General features: G+C 33.0%; 3 protein-coding genes across 3 annotated transcripts in view; 1 reads left to right on the plus strand and 2 right to left on the minus strand.

The window, feature by feature from the left end:
- Positions 1 to 1,418: 1,418 nt before the first annotated feature.
- LOC148304920 (uncharacterized) lies at positions 1,419 to 4,587 on the minus strand. The gene is made up of 2 exons (XM_088267498.1): positions 4,337 to 4,587; positions 1,419 to 3,566 (listed from the first exon to the last, which is right to left on the minus strand). The coding sequence occupies exons 1-2, from the start codon at positions 4,424 to 4,426 to the stop codon at positions 2,631 to 2,633; spliced, it is 1,026 nt and encodes a 341-aa protein (XP_088123624.1). The 5' UTR covers positions 4,427 to 4,587; the 3' UTR covers positions 1,419 to 2,630.
- A 470-nt stretch (positions 4,588 to 5,057) lies between these two features.
- Positions 5,058 to 8,731, minus strand: LOC148304921 (adenosine 5'-monophosphoramidase HINT3-like). The gene is made up of 3 exons (XM_088267497.1): positions 8,394 to 8,731; positions 6,274 to 6,467; positions 5,058 to 5,342 (listed from the first exon to the last, which is right to left on the minus strand). The coding sequence occupies exons 1-3, from the start codon at positions 8,584 to 8,586 to the stop codon at positions 5,316 to 5,318; spliced, it is 414 nt and encodes a 137-aa protein (XP_088123623.1). The 5' UTR covers positions 8,587 to 8,731; the 3' UTR covers positions 5,058 to 5,315.
- Positions 8,732 to 9,036: 305 nt separating this feature from the next.
- Positions 9,037 to 18,646, plus strand: part of LOC148304922 (putative pre-mRNA-splicing factor ATP-dependent RNA helicase mog-1) — a 113,057-nt gene continuing 103,447 nt past the window's right edge. The window contains exons 1-11 of the mRNA XM_088267472.1: positions 9,037 to 9,424; positions 10,490 to 10,786; positions 11,654 to 11,890; positions 13,215 to 13,345; positions 13,476 to 13,678; positions 14,070 to 14,168; positions 14,963 to 15,092; positions 15,415 to 15,528; positions 15,622 to 15,750; positions 16,406 to 16,558; positions 17,198 to 17,391. Coding sequence (XP_088123598.1) covers positions 9,102 to 9,424; positions 10,490 to 10,786; positions 11,654 to 11,890; positions 13,215 to 13,345; positions 13,476 to 13,678; positions 14,070 to 14,168; positions 14,963 to 15,092; positions 15,415 to 15,528; positions 15,622 to 15,750; positions 16,406 to 16,558; positions 17,198 to 17,391 — 2,010 coding nt within the window. The 5' untranslated portion in view covers positions 9,037 to 9,101. The remainder of the gene's footprint in view (positions 9,425 to 10,489; positions 10,787 to 11,653; positions 11,891 to 13,214; positions 13,346 to 13,475; positions 13,679 to 14,069; positions 14,169 to 14,962; positions 15,093 to 15,414; positions 15,529 to 15,621; positions 15,751 to 16,405; positions 16,559 to 17,197; positions 17,392 to 18,646) is intronic.

Raw genomic sequence — 18,646 nt, forward strand, 5'->3', positions numbered from 1 at the left:
CATATGATGGCTGGTACATGTACACGAATGCATAGCTCTGATTAACCGGTGTTTTAAGAATAACAACCTGGCAACCATGGATATACTGAGAATCGTGAAACTAGGCGACATTACAGAAATGTCGTGTAACCATGAGCCGCCACGATTAACACATTGTTGTCCGTGGTTTTTCCATTAACCCCGACCCTAATTAGTATACTAATCAGAAGTACAATGTTTTTTGGCGTCTAGTACTCTACCAAAAAAGTAAGCAAATAGAACGCTTGTAAGCGTCTCCCGCTCTCTACCAACAGTGTGTAAAATACGCTCTTAAGCATTTCCAGCAAACAATGTGTTAATTTTAGGGCGAAGACTGACCGGAGCATTTCGTCGTAACGTAACATGTTACGATGCGAGCATTCAGGCAGTCAGTACACCGAGCCGAGCGCTCCATCCATAGTTTTGGATGATCGCTGATGCTCGCCGCGAGCGTTGTTACGACGTTATGATACGACGAAATGCTCCGGTCAGTCTCCGCCTTTAAATAAAAATAAATGCATGACATGTGACAGAGACAGGCTGATTACCGGCACTTTGATGTGCGACCGAAAACCGACAATGAACGGATCGCCGCAAGATGCATGGCTGACGGGAAACACGATACAGTTATAAAGAAAGGAGCAAATATTTAGGATCCTGCGCCAATATGCATTAACGAAAATATATAACTCCTGTATAGGAGCAATCAAAAACCCGTCCGTCAATGTTAAATGTATAATTTAGTCCCACCACTTTGCTAAAAGCTAACAGCAACATGGCGTCTTTATTAAGGCCCAGTATACGATAAATCGCAACTTAATTTTCTTTGAACCCAGGAAACATTTAAGGTTATTAATTTATTTGCTTAAAACGCCGTTTTTGTATTGAAAAATAAGTTTTTCTTCGAAATAAATACATGGTTTTAAAAAGAAAAGAACTATTGGAAGGTGAGGAGTAAAAACAAATGATAAAAATATTTTTTCAAACTGCATTCTGAAAAAAGAACTTATGTACTTAAGAACTTATACTCTCGTGGCCAATCGGTTTATGAATTGGATGTTTGCGATTTCTGCCTTAAGTTTGGCCTAATAAACGTAATCATATCACATAATCCAATAATCAGCATTCAGGTGACACTTTTTACGTAGTGGGTGTGTTTAATGTATTAGGATGATAAAATTATGCATTTAAAATTACGTTTTAATTAATTGATTATTATTCTTCAATAAATTTGTGAAATCAGTCACTAAAAAAACAACTAGTAACATAACCTAACATACCATTACTATTTTTAAGATTTCTAGCTTATTTTAAATAAAAACAATACAGCTCTTCAACAGACAATTTATTTATTGTATAAAAATAACAGTGTAAACAATTATGTATTATTATATTACCTATTTAGACTTGATCTATCACCGGTTTATTCACTCTTGCAACATTATCAGATTGGTGGTATTTATAAAATTGATGAACTATTTATGGAGACAAAAATACATACAGAAGTGAGTTTTAGGTGGACGAAATAGGTTTTATTGATGTCTCAAGATAGATGAAGAAACTATTAAGACGGTAATATCGTAGTCGTACAGGAGAAAGTGACCAACTACCAAAACGTAAAATGCTCAGGAGGGCCATTTCTTGGCATTTCACTTTTTCTTGGCAAGAAAATATACACCAATGCAGTTAGTCATTTTTAACAAGTCAATATATTATACTTCCAAGTTAAAAATCCTTTGGGATTTTTTCAGGGCAATATTAAGCTAGTAAGATATCAAATAGTCAATGATCATGTTTTTGTAAAACAATGCACTTGGTCACTTTCTCCTGAATTACTACGATATGGAAATTGGCTGGTTCAAGTGTTCACTTTAAACACTGTACAGCTTCACTATTAAATAATAAATACAAATAGTTATTATTAAATATTAAAACTATATCTGCCCCCTATGTGGAGCATATGGAGTCCACATACTGTCCATGCTTTTCTGTCAGCCACCAGCTCCCTTGCATCCTCCCTAGTCAGGTCATAATATATGCACAAGTAACTATTTTTATTTTCGTCCGCCTCTGTGGGTCAGCACGCTTGGCTACCGTTCTGGAGGTCCCGGGTTCGATTCCCAGGAGGGAGTCAAATAAATAAAAGATATTTTGTTACTCTAATATTTATTCAATACTATCCTAGACTGGTACCTGAAGCGGAGGGCTGATCACCTTTCCTTCACATGTTAACGATCAAGAAAACACTGTGCTTATATGATGCAGTGCCCTATGCACCATTGGGGTGCAGATAAGGTTTTGGAACTATTTTTATACAAACATCTAGGTGTAAAAATAACAATTTTGAAAACCAGTTAGATAATGTTGCGAAAGCAATAAAACTTAGTGGATCAAGTTATCATTATATATTTTTTTTATTTATTATTGACTTAACGTAAATCAACCTCCACCAAAACACTGCACTAATCATTTTGAATGTTTTCTTCACAGTATTTGAGATTGTGGTTTTTAAAGCCTTTTTACCTATTTACATAATATGATATATCAAGATTAGGATTCAAATCTTGGTTCCCTGATGACTGGTCAAGTGCTCTTACAGTGATATTTTTAGGCTAGACGCGCCCAAGATCAAATTCCGTGTGAAATATCTTACAATACAGGGATAACTTCACAAACGGTCGATTTTCTTCTTCACACTTTTCTTTGTATTGTCTATATAGTGCCGTTAGTTTCAGAGAACTGTCGATAAATTCTTTAGAAGTGTGGGATTTTAAAAAGTGGGATTCTATCCTCGGAATGCTGTTGATATGATCCCTGACATGCTGTTTTAGTGCCTCATCCACTCTTTTATGGCTGTCGTGACTTCCTCTGAGATCCCGTTGGATGATTCCTTCTTTATTAGTTTTCTTATTTATGACGGTAGTTATCATTATAGAGCTAATCGCAAGAGTTGCTAGAAAAAACTTTTTGCAAACTCTTGTCTGTTCCGGTATGTTAAAAAAATACGCTATGTTTTTAGAGCGATGGCTGCCTTCTCTGACGTATCTGTACTTTGGGTTGATTTCCTTCATGGAATTTGCTATAAAATATCTCTGTCGGTTTATATCGCCCATATCCCAAAAGCTTCGAAGAATCGATTCACGTTGCTCAGGGTTGATTTTGACACTGCACTTTAATTTACATTTATCTGTGCATGGCTCTTTGAGTGTCTTTTTAGGAATAGCTCGACCGCTAGTGTTGATGAATGCTTCGCCAATACGTCTTTTTCGTTTGTTTTCATTTACAACCCAGTTATCGGGGTTTCGTACTCTTTTCTTGCCTTTGCTATTTTGTTCTTCCTGATCTGTCTTCAGTATATCCAGGACAGCGGCAGTGATGCTGTTGATAGTAGATTGTTGACTAGGAGTTATCTGATCTGACTGGTTGACCTCATCTAAAGTAATAGCCGAAGGCAGTATGTCATTACTTTTGGAGAGATTTTCTGATGTTATATTTAAAGCTGGTGATGATACTGATTTTTGTTCCGAATAATTTGTGTTTTCCCTATGCTGCAAACATAATAATTATTCAGAAATACCATAGTTAAAAAAATATATATTGACTCCATTGCCAGTGAAATGTCTACAAGAAAATTATACTCTTACAACATTTTGGGTTGTACGAAGTATACATATTCAACAAATAGTTTTACTATTTAAAATTACTTAGACCTTACAATACTACAAAATTGTTTTTTGTCAAATTAGTCTTTACAATGTCCTAACCATTCCATATATTTTGTTAATTTATACAATATTTGTAGCTTGTTGAAATTCATAAGGTCATTTGATACAATATGCCCTTTTATGAAAAAATTCAAAAATTACTTACGCCTTACAATACTTCTAAATTGTTTTTCGTCAAATTAGTCTTTACAATGTCCTGAACCATTCTATATATTTTGTTAATTTACGCAATAGTTCTAACTTGTTGAAAGTCATACGGCCATTTAATACAATATGCCCTATTACGACCTGGTGATATGGTGCGAAATCAAACTAAAACTACATTTATTTTACATCTTTTTCTATCTAAAATATACGTTAAAAAATATTTACCAGAAGCTATTTAAAATTAAAATGTTTTTAAACTTGTAAAGAAATCATGTTGATTTTTAAACTCTACCACATCATCAATATTACAGTATTTCATTTAAAGTGAGTGATTTAAGATTTACAAGTTGAAATTTAAAACTACTCACGCAAATAGTATATCAGTAGACACCTACTCACTATATTTTCCTTGTTAAAATGTTACTTATCCACAAATATATACTTACTTCATTCGAGTTCAAAAATTCATTAGGATTACAATCCACAACAATAGGCACCGGGCTTAAATTTTTTAGGTTAGATGTTGACATATTCATTTAATTAATATGACTTTGCTTAGCCAAATAATATTTCTGACGGCAACAATTATTACAAAAAACAAATGTATTTTTTACATTTCTTCACTTGTTAAAACGTTTTGTTTTATTTTAGTGATAACGAAACACCTAGAATGAAAACCGATCTGTCAGATGTCAAATGTCAAAATGAAAACAAAAGTGTTACCACAACTAAATATTTATCTTATTTTTCTTTTCCTGAACTTTCTAGGTAGGTACTTACTTACATACCATTCAGGAAAAATAATAATTTTCCGGATTATGATCCAGTGGTTAGAAAGCCTTTCTTAGTTCAAGCCCACTCCACCAAAACAAAGTATTTATTTATTTTATAATGTTTACAAGGAAAAAAAATATCAACAACGACAAAAATAGCTGTCTACTGAGAAATTTGAATACTGGATTTTTCAAATAAATGTTTTCTTGAAATCCATTATTTAGATGTTATAAATAGATATTTATAGTCAAGCAATAAATTAATTCACACAAATACTATGCATAACAAGTATTTAAATTTAAAAGTCTGATACCGGATTTTGGTTAGCTAGAAAACTGACTAATTTTTAAATCATTTGAATAAGACATAAATGAAACAAAATTGCTAATTTTTACATATTATTTTATTTTGTTTTAAAACAACTTGCAATAAACAATCACAATTTTTTAATGGTATGTGCAGTACACTCTCCTCATTCAGATATAAGTTAACAAACAAGCAAACCAAAAAAAAAACAATTATATTTATGATTTGTCATTTCAATGTTTGCCTTAATTCATATTTGTATATACCATATATGATAATATGAAACAAGACTTAGAATGTCAAGTAATATTTTATACTATTCTGTAGACATCGGAACTTCTTGGTTTAGAGTCTTGATAAAACATATTCATGCTGAAAAAATAATGAAAATATGAAAAATTAAAGAAGAAAAAATAAGATGTTCTAAATAACCATAAAAGACTTTTCCAGTACAGTACAATCAGGCAGATCAAAGTCATCTAATTTAAGTAATAAAAAATTAGAACGTAATATCCAAATCTGTAATACAACTCAAGATAAATTGAATTAATACATACAAATTATACAGAATTACCTGCACTTGAAGGCTTATTTTTAGATCTTATCTGATAGTTAGTTTTATATTATCAACATAAAATAAATTTTTAATTTCTGAAACTAAGTTGATTACAATTGGCTGGGGTTATGCTACGGGAACCAATCCACACTCAACTCGAACCGAGATAATGAAGTTGAATATTTAGAATTCATGTGAACTAAACAAAATTATTACTGGTAATTAATATTCTATTAATAATTTTAAATGAGTATTAAGGTAAAGACTGACCGGAGCATTTCGTCGTAACATAACGTCATAACATCGCTCGCGGTGAGCATCACTAAGCATCCGAAACTATGGATGGAGCGCTTGGCTCGGTGTACTGACTACCTGAATGCTCGCATCGTAACGTGTTACGTTACAACGAAATGCTCCGGTCAGTCTCCACCTTTAGAGTTTTAAAACATTGAATCATTTTATGGATTTAATCTGTTCTGGTGATTTTTTTTTATTTCAGTAAGATATAGTGGATTGATAAATCATGAAATGGTCTGAGTTTCTTTCGAATATGAAAAAGCATCAGAAAATCACTTGAATCCCATACTCAACTGCTTCATTTTAGAATTGTGGTTTTAAGTTACATTAACTGCTGACGCTTTAATTCACACAGTTGTAGAACAAGATTGCAAGTATCAACCATTTATTACATTCAAAATTAATTTAATCTAAACTAGGTTGACATCAATCAGAAGGTGTGTTACTTACACTGACAAACCAATAGGAATTAGGGCGGAATATCATTCTTGAGATAAAACTCATTTGTGACGCTGGAGAGATGGCATGTAAATGTAAGTGCCCCACAGAATGAAATGGTGGCCAATGATAACCATATATTACATCTGATAAATCATCTCCAAGAGAAGTTAACGCCTCGTTCGCAGCTACTAATAAGGCTTGTACTGCAAAAGAAATATACATGTTATTGAAACTTTATATATAAAAACACAAACCTGGTATCACCACTTTCTTTCTTCTTCTTAACTTAACCTAACCTAACCCTTATCCGCACCCAATGGTGCACTGCATTGTGTCTTGATCGTTACTTACATGAAAGCAAGGTGATCACTCCTGTGTTTCAGGGACCAGTCCAAGATAATATTAAATAAATATTAGAATGAATCATTAACATTTATTTTCACCCCCCCCCCCTGAGAATTGAACCTGGGACCTCCAGCACGGTAGCTAAACACACTCACCATTATAAAACGAAGGCGGACAAACACTTTATTTTTAGAAAATATATCTGCCTGTTTTTTCTTTATATCTGCCTTCAAACTGTAGTACCTTGCTAGAGGTCAAATATAATTGTTTTTTGCTTCTCATATTTATTTAATATTACCCTGAACTGGTACCTGGAACGGAGGACTGATCACCTTACCTTCATATTATAAACTATCAAATTAAAATTACAACAATTTTATGTAGTGCCTATGAACCACGCGGTGAGGTCAGTAGTAGTTTTTAAGACCTTTCTGTTCTCAGAGATGTTTCTCAACTAATAGAAACACAAATCATAAAAAGTCTCATTCTATATTGGGATTCGCCGGGCTACGCTAATCAATCAATAAAATTGAGCATATTGAAGCTCTATTCACAAACAATTAAAAAAATAGGCTTTATAAACAACTCTGTTATTTAATGACTTGACTTAACTGACAATAGAAACAGATTAAAGAGCTTTATCAAAAAGTACTCAATGTTCCCTTGATAAAATGTGATTAATTTTTGGTATTGTTTGATTCGGTTCTGTGTTTTTTTTTGTATGGTTCTATGAGTATTTTCATATATAGTGCAAGGGAGCCTAACAAATGGAGCCCAATGGAGAGGTTCATCGCAAACGAAAATTTGGTTGATTCCGGAAACCTTAGTGAATTTGGGGAAAATGTATATTATTTTGGTATTATATTATGTGGTGCATTGATGACCCATGACTTGTTCTGACGTTGCCTGTTAGCCATACTCTAAATACATTTCGTACTAGAATCATGATAGAAGCTGGTCGTGAAAAATTGAAAAGTAGTTTAATTACCAAGTTTGTGTAAATTTAAAATTTTGCTTGGATTATTTATTGAAGAGACAGATTTAAGCTCCCTTTTCTTGTAGTACATGCTTGCTAACTTTTTACTTTTTCATCTTTTTTATGTTTTTAAGTTTTTAATTTTATTTTAAAAAAATTATAATAATTTTTGTTTTCTCATAGTCAAGTATTTTTTGTATTTTATATTAACACTATTATTCTAGTTCTACTTATAATACCTATACCCTTATACCCTTTATATGGCTAAATTATATTGTATACCCACACACAGGCCATGCCCTTGTGGGATCTTTTTTGTATTAATATTTATATTTTATTAATATTTTTTTGGATTTTATTTATGTCATGTAATGCAAAAGAATTTAAAATAAAGAAGAAAAAAAAAGGTTGGGAACCTTGGTGCAGTAATGATTTTTGTATAGATTAAAAAGGATAAATAATAAACAAAAGTTGAAATGGCAATTGTAAATACATTGGCTCAGTCTTATCAAACTGATTTTGAAGTTTGATACTGTCAAAACAATATTAAGAGATAACGCCATCCGAAAATAACAAATCGGCAAATAATTTTGGACTGATGGGGATTTTTTAATATGATTTTTATTTTTCATTGGCACACAATTTATTGAATGCTATTCAGGAAATGAGATTCTGAAAAATATTAACTGTATTTATATTCTTATCACGCTCAGCTAAATTCTTGAAACGTCGGCAAGAAATGACAATGATAACGTGACCCAGAAAAACATCGGTAAATAAATTGATAAATCAATTTTATTTTACATACCCAAGGGTTTGTGATCAGAAGTGAGTGATTTAGCATCTTTATAATGTTCTCGTGGAACAGCGAGAAGATGGTTTTTAGCTGACGGTCTGATATCTCTAAAAACACTGATTTTATCATTTTGATAAACCATGTCTGACTTTTCAAGCCCATCTACAACTTTACAAAATATGCACTGAGCTCTCTTTGAAGCCATTTTATTTCTAATTTAGAAGAAAAACTCTTTTTTAAACTTTTAAAAATGAGATCAAAGTTCAACACACAAATTGGCAAGGCTCACGGGCTCGGGAGTTTGTAACAAACTTGTTTGAAATCTGAAATTTAGCTGTCAAAATGACATTTTGAATAAGGTTAGTTGCCATTTAATTAAAATAATAATAAAATGTAACATTGTCCAAAGAAATAAAAAGTTCTATTGTAAAATTTAAGCCATAAAACCGAATCGAATATTAATTTGAGTTTCATTTCTACCTTTTTTTACAATTTACATTCTTAGAATATGAGGTTAAAATAGTTTTTAAGTAATGGGTAATTATTAACTACCTACCCTTAACTATTAAAAAATATGAACTCACTTTAGTCAAATAGCAACACTATTTTATTAACAAAACATAACCTAACTATTTCAAAATTGACGTTTTCGTTTGTCATACGAGTAGTTGTTTTTGTGACAGTATAAAGTTGTAAAATTTTGTAGTGGATTCTGACAGGATGGACGATGATGATGGCGTCCACAGACTCGAAGGCATATCAGAAGTTCAAGGAGGGTTAATCATAAAAAAGAAGCCGACCACTTCGGAACCAAAAACTCCAAAACCGTCACTTCTTGGGTTAGATAAACTAGCAGCAAGTAAGAGAGACGAGAAGAGTCGGCTCATGTCTTTTAGCCATGATGAAGACGATGACATCAAAAAGGGAGATTCTTCTGCTTCGAAAGGATCTAGGAATTATAGAGTCGGGAATGAAGAGACGCCGACTTACACTGGTGGTTTATCAGAAGAAGCCAAAGAACGAATGGTTCAACGACTGCAAAAGTATAAATGCATTTTGTTTTTATCCTTCATTTATTAGTATACCATTGGATTGAGTTGATCCTGCTTACAGTAAAACAGTCCCAAGCATGAATACGCGACTATGCCAAGTCCCAATCGTTTGATATTGTGCAGTTTTAGTCGATAGTTGACCAAAAGTATAAAAAATGAGGTCTGGATCAACATCATGAGAAGGAGTCACTTTAACATCATGTGACTAGGTGCCGGACTACCTCTTTTACAATTACTATAATTCAATAGTTACAGAATTATTTTTTTTGTAATTTTTTTAATTTATTTATTGCATCAGAATAAATATAAATTAAATAACAATATATGGACTTAAATAACATTTTAGATTATGACAAAATAACAAATCATATAATATATTATAAAATCGCTTTGTGTGTTATTTGACCCCCACTCTAATTCACAACAAATAAGAAAGAAAGAAAACACCTCTATGAAATAATTTTGAAACCATACAAAGCTTTATAATTTTATCAATACAAAGTATATTAAATTATCATGCTGTTATTCAACACATTGTTGTCGGGTGGTTTTTTCATGAACCCCGATCCTAATTAATTAGTATACTTATTAGGGTCCTATACTAATCATAAGTAACCGCAAACCCAATTCTGATCCCTACGATGTTTTTTGGCGTCTCTCACGATCTACCAAAAGTAAGCAAATAGTACGCTTATAAGCTTATTCCGATCTCTACCACCAGTATGTAAAAGACGCTTTCAAGCATTTCCCGCAAACAATGTGTTAACACACTAAGGACGGGTGTGTTTTACGCCTGCAGACCGCTAGTGACGGGATTTGATAAATACATACATATAGTTAAGACCTTAACAGAAAGATTGGTAAATAATATTCATACAAAAACATTTAATATGTAATTCCTTCTTTTCTGAATTTGAAATGAGGCCGGCGCAGAAGGTAAAAATACCCTTCCTGCCCTTAAGCAATCGATTAAACGGTTAGAAATACCTTTCCCGTGCATAGTGTGTTAATTGAATGTTCTTTTACCATATTAAATTTTGTTTATTTTTTTTTCAGGAAACAATTAGATAATCTGGAAAAAGGATTTTATGTAACTTCAAAACAAGATAGGCAAAGAGGTGATTACCGGAGAGATTCTGATGATGATAAGTATGATCGAGAGCGGTACAGGGATAGGAAATATTCAGTAGAGCGTCATGGGGAAAGTGAAAGGCGACGTAGAGACGATCGCAGTGATCGTGGTAATCGAAGTGATCGCAGCGATCGGAAGAGAGATCACAGTGAACGGTCATCAGCAAGCAGCAGCCGTAGTGGCTACTATCCCAAATTTAAGGATGAACCTAGAACACCGAGGTAATGGCATTCTTTGTGAAATTCTTTAAACCTTCTTCAGCAAGGGCTTAGAGTGATTTTCTAACTTATGTTATAGACCCGAATGCTTTCTTTTAGCTTAATATTACATAATTTACCTTGGCTGTATAATATTATAATTTTATTTTCATATTTCATTCATTCATTCAAACCTGATGGTGCATAGGGCACTGCATCATATAAACGCAGTGTTATATTGATCGTTTACACATGAAGGAAAGGTGATCAGCCCTTTGCTTGAGGTAACAGTCCAGGGGAATGTTGAATAAATATTAGAGTGAAAAAAATCACTCATATTTATTTGATCCCGCCTGGGAATCAAACCCGGGACCTCCAGTACGGTAGCCGAACGTGCTGACCATTACACCATTGAGGCGGACAATTTTATGTTTTCATATTTAGTTTTATTTTTAAGCAATCAAATCTCCAAAATCCATCAAAATAAAATGATTACTACAAAATAATGACTATTTACTTTTGAAATGCATTTAGCATGTTGATAAAAATAAAATAAAATCAGCAGAGGCATTGCAAAATCATATGTACTTATTACCAGGTTATATGTTTTTCAATGCCTAACACGTAAGCTGCGCATCGCATCTATTGTCGTTTTTTATAGAAGTACCGTTGACTGTGCATTGCATGCATAGTCGTTTTTCAACTTAACGTACTTATATCAACACCTATGGGTAATTTTTTGCACTTAAATTTGGTTTGAGGCATGGATGAATTAGTTCTCTTTGATTTGGTGTCATAAAATATCAAAATTATTTTAATTTAGTTTTAACATTATTAGTAGCTTAGAGGTTTAATATGGCCAAAGTTTATCTTTTTGTTTGTTTTTTTTAGTCTCAAGGTGGCTGATCCTACAGACAAGACAGCCTGGGATGAAGATGATGATAACTTCAAAGTTCCAATGAAGAAGTCGAGCTGGGATTATCCGACTCCCAACGTGCACACCTCGAGGGAAGGATCATCGGAGCGATCCTACAAGTCCAAAGGAGATTACAGAGGCGGCAAGAAACCACTTCGGGACTATAAAGGAAGACTCTATGAGGATACCCCGAGGGGTACTCCCGCTTTCAAGTAACTATATGTTTTTATGTATAACTAGTGTGTTCTTGACATGCGTTGCAATGCCACTAAAAAAAAACGCGAGTTTATGGAAGCGCCTCCTCTGGAGCCTCTCGCCTTCCAATTGAACGCATTCGCAGCACATTCCTTTTCTTTCATTCTTAAATTTGAGGGCACTACAATACACATATAATTTGTCAATTTTTCCATTACAACACTTGGGTGCAGAATGTAATCATGATTAGGATTGTAATGGAATGCACTGTGATGTAAATCAGCATGCAGAGTACGTCTGGATCGATCTGTGCGTTTTCTCTGAACTGTTTCAGATGAACGGGTTTGAACAGTGCGTACTTGAACTGTTTCCAATTTTGCTTCCTGTTGCTCATCTGTTTCAAATGAACGGGTTTGAGCAGTCCGTACTCAAACTGTTTCCAATCTTACTTCCCGTTGCTCATCTGTTTCAGATGAACGGGTTTGAGCAGTCCGTACTCAAACTGTTTCCAATCTTGCTTCCGGTTGCTCATCTGTTTCAGATGAACGGGTTTGAGCAGTCCGTACTCAAACTGTTTCCTATCTTGCTTCCCGTTGCTCATCCGTTTCAGATATATATACATTTTTACTTATTTTTCTCTTATTTTTCTTATTTTTCTCTCTTTGCCACCAAATTCATTGAATTTTACGTTAATTTTATTTTTGGGAAAAAATAAATTAAAACCTCTCCGTGCGTACCATTCCAACCGGGGGCTATAAAATATCAGATCAGATAGTGTGTGACTCCACGTTTGGGGCTAAGTGATTATTTTTCTAATATTTCCTTTATTATTAGATTATTAGTTGTACTACCAACGCCGTCCATTTGATGATACAACACAATTAAATCATTTATCTGCTAGTTCCTAGTTTCACCAATTGAACAAACAATGTTTTAAAATGTCACTATCTTACTACTCTAGATGTTAAGGATTCTACAAGTGATTTTATAATTTTACAATACAATCTTTGTGCTTCCTCTTTTTGAACTCTATGAATTGTAAAGTACCCTTGAGATGGGTCAGTAAAATTGCCAATAAAACTTTAATTTTTAATTTTAGTTTTAATTGATTTTAAGAAATATGTAGCGATAATTACTAAGCAAAACTTAATAAAAAATGGATAAAACTTTAAATAAAATTTTCCATTACTGATATATGCGTCAGTGTAGTCGGAAAGACATTGACATTGATAATTTTATTTGTGAATGTCTAAAGCACTTGACACATCAAGGACTTGATTTTTGACGTGGTCACTAAAGTAAACCTAGTACAGAAATATTTTTGTATTTGATATTTTTCAGATACAACAGTTGGCAAGGCAGTAAGCGTAAAAATGAGAGCGCTCGTCTAGAAAATGTCAGTGATTCAGAAAGATTGACTTGGGAAGAAGAAGAGCAGAGATTAGACAGGGAGTGGTATAACATGGGAGAAGGTACATATTTATTATATACTTACGTTCATCTATACAATAATTTTTTCTTAAAATCTTACTATTTTGATAAATGTATATACATATTACTATAGTAAAATTACAATTTTCTGATATGTAATTATTTTCCCAGGTTATGACGAAGAATCGAATCCCTTTTCTGCATCTAGCGCCGAGTATACAAAGAAGAAAGAAGAACAAATGGAACAGCGGAGAAAGAAAAAGCTGTCTGCTAAGAGACAACAAATCAACAAGGATAATGAACTCTGGGAACGGAATCGAATGCTCACTAGTGGTGTCGTACACGCCATCAATGTCAACCAAGAATTTGAAGAAGTAAGTTTGGTTGAATTATTTATGCAATGTTTTCTCGTTAATGATTTGACTGTACTTCTTTCTTTTTTAACTCTTATTCGCTTCCTCTGGTACATAGGGCATTGCATCGTATTGATACAGAGTTATCTTGATTGTTACTTACATGAAGGCAAGGTGATTAACCCTGCGCTTCAGCTACCAGCCCAGGGTAGTATTAAAATAAATATTAGAGTGAAAAGTCTAGTAATATTTATTATGACCACCACTGGGAATCAAACCCGGAGCCTTCAGCTTTGTCATTAAACGCGCTTACCATCACACCATGAAAGCGGATAAAAAAAAGTGCTTCTGTAGGCGCTACAAATTATTTTATAAATGCCTTTATGTATATAATTTATTCTTTTGAATACAGGAAACAGCGGATCGTGTACATCTTTTGGTTCACAATTTGGTGCCCCCATTTTTAGATGGCCGACTTGTGTTCACAAAGCAACCCGAGCCTGTTATACCGGTAAATATTTCTACACAAATTATCTAAAGTATAAAAGTGTGTAAAAGTGTGTTATGTGTAAATATGTACAGGCTGTTTGATCCAAAAACAATCCCGAAATATCTAGCACATGTATTTTCTTTATTTAATATTCAACTCATTCAAGAAAGTAGAGAATAACGCCAATGAGTGCTACCATATGAGTTTTGTTTTTCTTTTTGACGTTTGTTTAATTTAATATTTCAACACTAATCTTCAATGTTTTTTATTGTAATTTTACATATATATACTTTGTAGTAAATTCTAAGCAATCTGACTATACAAACCAGCCTCATAGAACTCTTTTTATTTATATACAGACAGTAATTTTACAGACATTTTATTCCCTTGTTTTTAAACCAAAATCAATATTTCTTGATGCAATAAAAAAGACAGTAGAATTTTTTTTTTTTTATTAATTTTTTGTAACTGCAGACAGTTGGTAGAATTCCATATTGAATTGTTGGGTAATATATCCAAAATAAAACAAGGTTTGTGTTGGATTGAATTCTACATTTATTTATGTATATGTATCTTAATACGTGACGCGTTTCGTCTTCTTAGGACATTATCAAACACATGTTTGATAATGTACTAAGAAGACGAAACGCGTCACGTATTAAGATATACATAAATAAATGTGGAATTCAATCCAACACAAACCTTGTTTTATTTTGGTTATATCACCCAACAATTTAATTTTTGATGGTTGGTAATATGTACATATTACTATTTCATGGTTTACATATATTTTCATGGTATAATTTGCTCTTTAGGTTCGAGATCCCACTTCTGACATGGCTTTGAATGCCAGGAAAGGATCAGCACTAGTACGAACATTCAGAGAACAAAAGGAAAGAAAAAAAGCCCAAAAGAAGCATTGGCAGTTAGGTGGTACTACTATAGGTATGGCATTTTCATTAAATTGCTTTATTACATCAACACATAAGCATACACATATTTCTCAATGCTTCAAGCACCCCATGAATGTTATATTGCCCACTTTCCATCTTTGAATTTACAGATTTCCATAAATTTCGGTCGCTTTTTTACATACAATACTTATTCCTTCTCTTGCTCAGTGCAGAGTGTCATAGTCTCCTGAGATCTCATTAAGCTTGATTCACAATCCACCTTCATTCTTCCTGATCCCGGGTCAAGTTAAAGCCATTATACTTGTTTTTATATTTTTGAAATTTGTGTTTTTTCAACAAAAAAACTCTTTCAGGTAACATTATGGGGATACAACGAGCTCCTGATGAAGCTGATGAAAAACTAGATAAACTAACCGATACGGCGGATTATAAAAGTGATCATAAATTTGCCGAACACATGATGGTTGGTAAGTATCTCAATTGCATTATAACATTTTTATATATTTGCCAGATATTTTTATTTGTATGTATGTATTAACAATCTCTTATTTTTAATTCAGATCAAGAGGCCAAAAGCGATTTTGCCAGGAAAAAGACCATTTCTGAACAAAGAAGATATCTTCCTGTATTTGCTGTTAGAGAGCAACTTTTGAATGTTATTAGAGAAAACAGTGTGGTCATTATTGTCGGTATGTATTTGATATTAAATTCTGATTAATTGTGTTGATTATTTGATAAACCTATAGCGTCGTTTGCTTTTCTTTATATGTATATTGTCAACAAACAAAGGGCTTTTCAATTAAGACTAATAGATGTAGTCGTTTCCAATTCCAACATCTTTTGTGATGAACTGATGGAGAGTCAAAATTAAAATTAACTTTTTACGAATGGAATTGGTTACATGCAAGATCAATATGTTTCATTTTGCAAATGAGTTCTCACAAAAAGATTGCAAAAAATGTAATGTGTAGATCTCATTCTACCTCAGGAAATGGCACAAAGCAAGAATTGTATCTACATATAATTAAAATATAACTAAAATTTTATTATAACTTCAATATAATGTCTACCGGTTTGAAAGCTAACCGCTTCTTTACCAAGACTGATTCTTAAAGAACCGGTTAGCTTCGAAAACCGGTAGATATTATAATTAAGTTATAATAAAATACTTTTAGTGATTTTAAAACAACGTTACATTTTAATTATAAAATGGAAAATCACAAAGTTAGTGTTTCAAGTATAAATTATAAGAATTGTATCTTTTGATGCATACATTTTACCATTTTCAATCTTTCTGAACCTTCACATATTGTCAATATACTTAATTTTTTTTTAATTTTATAGGTGAAACAGGATCTGGTAAAACAACCCAGTTGACGCAGTATCTACATGAGGAAGGTTATAGTCGCCTCGGGATGATTGGTTGTACCCAGCCAAGAAGAGTTGCTGCTATGTCTGTAGCTAAAAGAGTGTCCGATGAAATGCATACGTCCTTAGGTATATTCACTAAGTTTATTACAAAATGTCATGTTTGATGTGTGAACTTATTTTAAATCCAGAGCACGAAATGGACCGTAGCTGAATAACCGTAGATTTATAAAACTCTTAAGATTGTAGCATCAGTGTGTGGAGATTCCTGCTTATAAAACATCAATTTGTTATAATCCTGCAATTGTACCATTTTTGTGAAATTCCTATCAATACAGCATTAGTCTGAAATTCTTGCAAGCATTACATTTATTGTGAGAGTCTAGCAATCAAATTAAAGTTGTTTATGTTTTTGTTATAAATAATTACACCAACTTTATGATAATCATTTGATATTATACAACAAATACAGTTTTTTTTTCTATGATTTATTATGAAAACCATATGATATTTTTTTTTTTTTAAAGATAAATATTTGTGTTTTTATTATTTACACAAATATTTCAATTTCATAATATTTCTATGAGCCTAAGCAGCTCATTATTAGAAATAGGTGTAAAATTGTGGTAGAGTGGGTTCGAACCGTGATACTCTGACTTAAGAGTCCGCGACACTAACCACAGGACCACAACCCGACACTTATTTATTATTTGAAGTATTGTTTGAAACTGTTGTACTATTTATTGAACGGTATGATGAACTTTTCAGGTGATGAGGTTGGTTATGCTATTCGATTTGAGGACTGCACATCAGAGAAGACCGTCATCAAGTACATGACGGATGGAATATTGCTCAGAGAGAGTCTGCGGGAACCAGACCTGGACAACTATTCTGCAGTAATCATGGATGAAGCTCACGAGCGTTCCCTCAGCACAGATGTCCTCTTCGGTTTGCTGCGTGATGTAAGTACATATATCTTTCCTGTTTCTTTTTTACAATTTTTAGGTATAAGCAATAATTCACTAAGATAGGGTAAGGTATTTTTGAGGGTGAGGCCCCGTTAGTGCGATGCGCTGTGTTGCGTCATCGCAGCGTCCACCGCATAGGGTCGACGCGGCGTTAATTTGAGTATGAATAATGTGATTGCAAGGTGTTCAGAATCTGAAGCTCAAAAACTCCAGGTTCTCGGATTTAGGAATGGAATTAAGAAGGCTTAAAGGTTATAGGAGCGATGCTGCGACGACGCAACGCAGCGCATCGCACTAATGGAGCCTTATCCTTAATTCTTCATCCTTCTTCCTGGGTCCATTTTTGTTGTCAAACTTATCGTTTTTGTTGTCTGTTGGGTTCCACTCTCTTCATCCTCAGGGTGTAGGTCCTTCTGTCATGGCAATGTACCTAGGCCATACCTTCAAATCATGTTTTCTTTCTGCAGCATCCATGAATTCTTTGGTCTTCGTCTAGTTGACTTTCGAGGAAGATTCATGGCGATTGCCTGACTCACACTATGATCTTTTAATGCTTAATGTAGTGACAATAATATGTATGTCAGTAAGTCAAAATTTACTTCTGTACTCATATTTCTTAACTTGCGTATTTTGAAACCAGTTTTTGATAAAAATTATCAACAAATAAATATGCAGTATCAATATTATTATATTTTTTGTTTTCATTATTTGCTTTTTCCTGAATATATTTAAATGCAAGTATATTAAACGAAAATAAAAGAGATCGAATTGACTGTTGCATATAACAGTTTAAGATTCGGTGTTTGCTATCCTTATCTATCCAGTAAAGAAAAACATTTAAATTCCACTCAAATAGGTTTGCTTCAATATTAAGGTCAACTGATCAATAATTCTTCCGACAATACTTCTATCCCATTTCTTCGATTTTTGGACCATTTTTTGTTGTTGTTATTCTATAGTTTCTGTGCAATGTTTTCGTGTTCTGTTCAATGAATTCTGTTGAACAATTTTCAAAAATTTTATAGAAATTAATTCATGAATAAGAAAGTAATGATAAAATTAGATAATTTTCCAAACGTATACGTTGAAAAAATATTAATTTACATTTTTTAGCAGTCTTAGGAGGGTAAATTTTTATAGTATAATTGCTGGTAAACAGGCTTTTTGTCATCACGTAGCTATGACTTGGTTGATTTGATGTCGTTATAATGAAAGTCGTCTTGTGGCTTATTCTTTGTACTTTACATTG

Source organism: Brachycentrus maculatus, unplaced genomic scaffold, assembly GCF_059751285.1.
Source record: "Brachycentrus maculatus isolate JH-2025_06_01 unplaced genomic scaffold, ASM5975128v1 h1tg000297l, whole genome shotgun sequence".
Taxonomy (NCBI): Eukaryota; Metazoa; Arthropoda; class Insecta; order Trichoptera; family Brachycentridae; genus Brachycentrus; species Brachycentrus maculatus.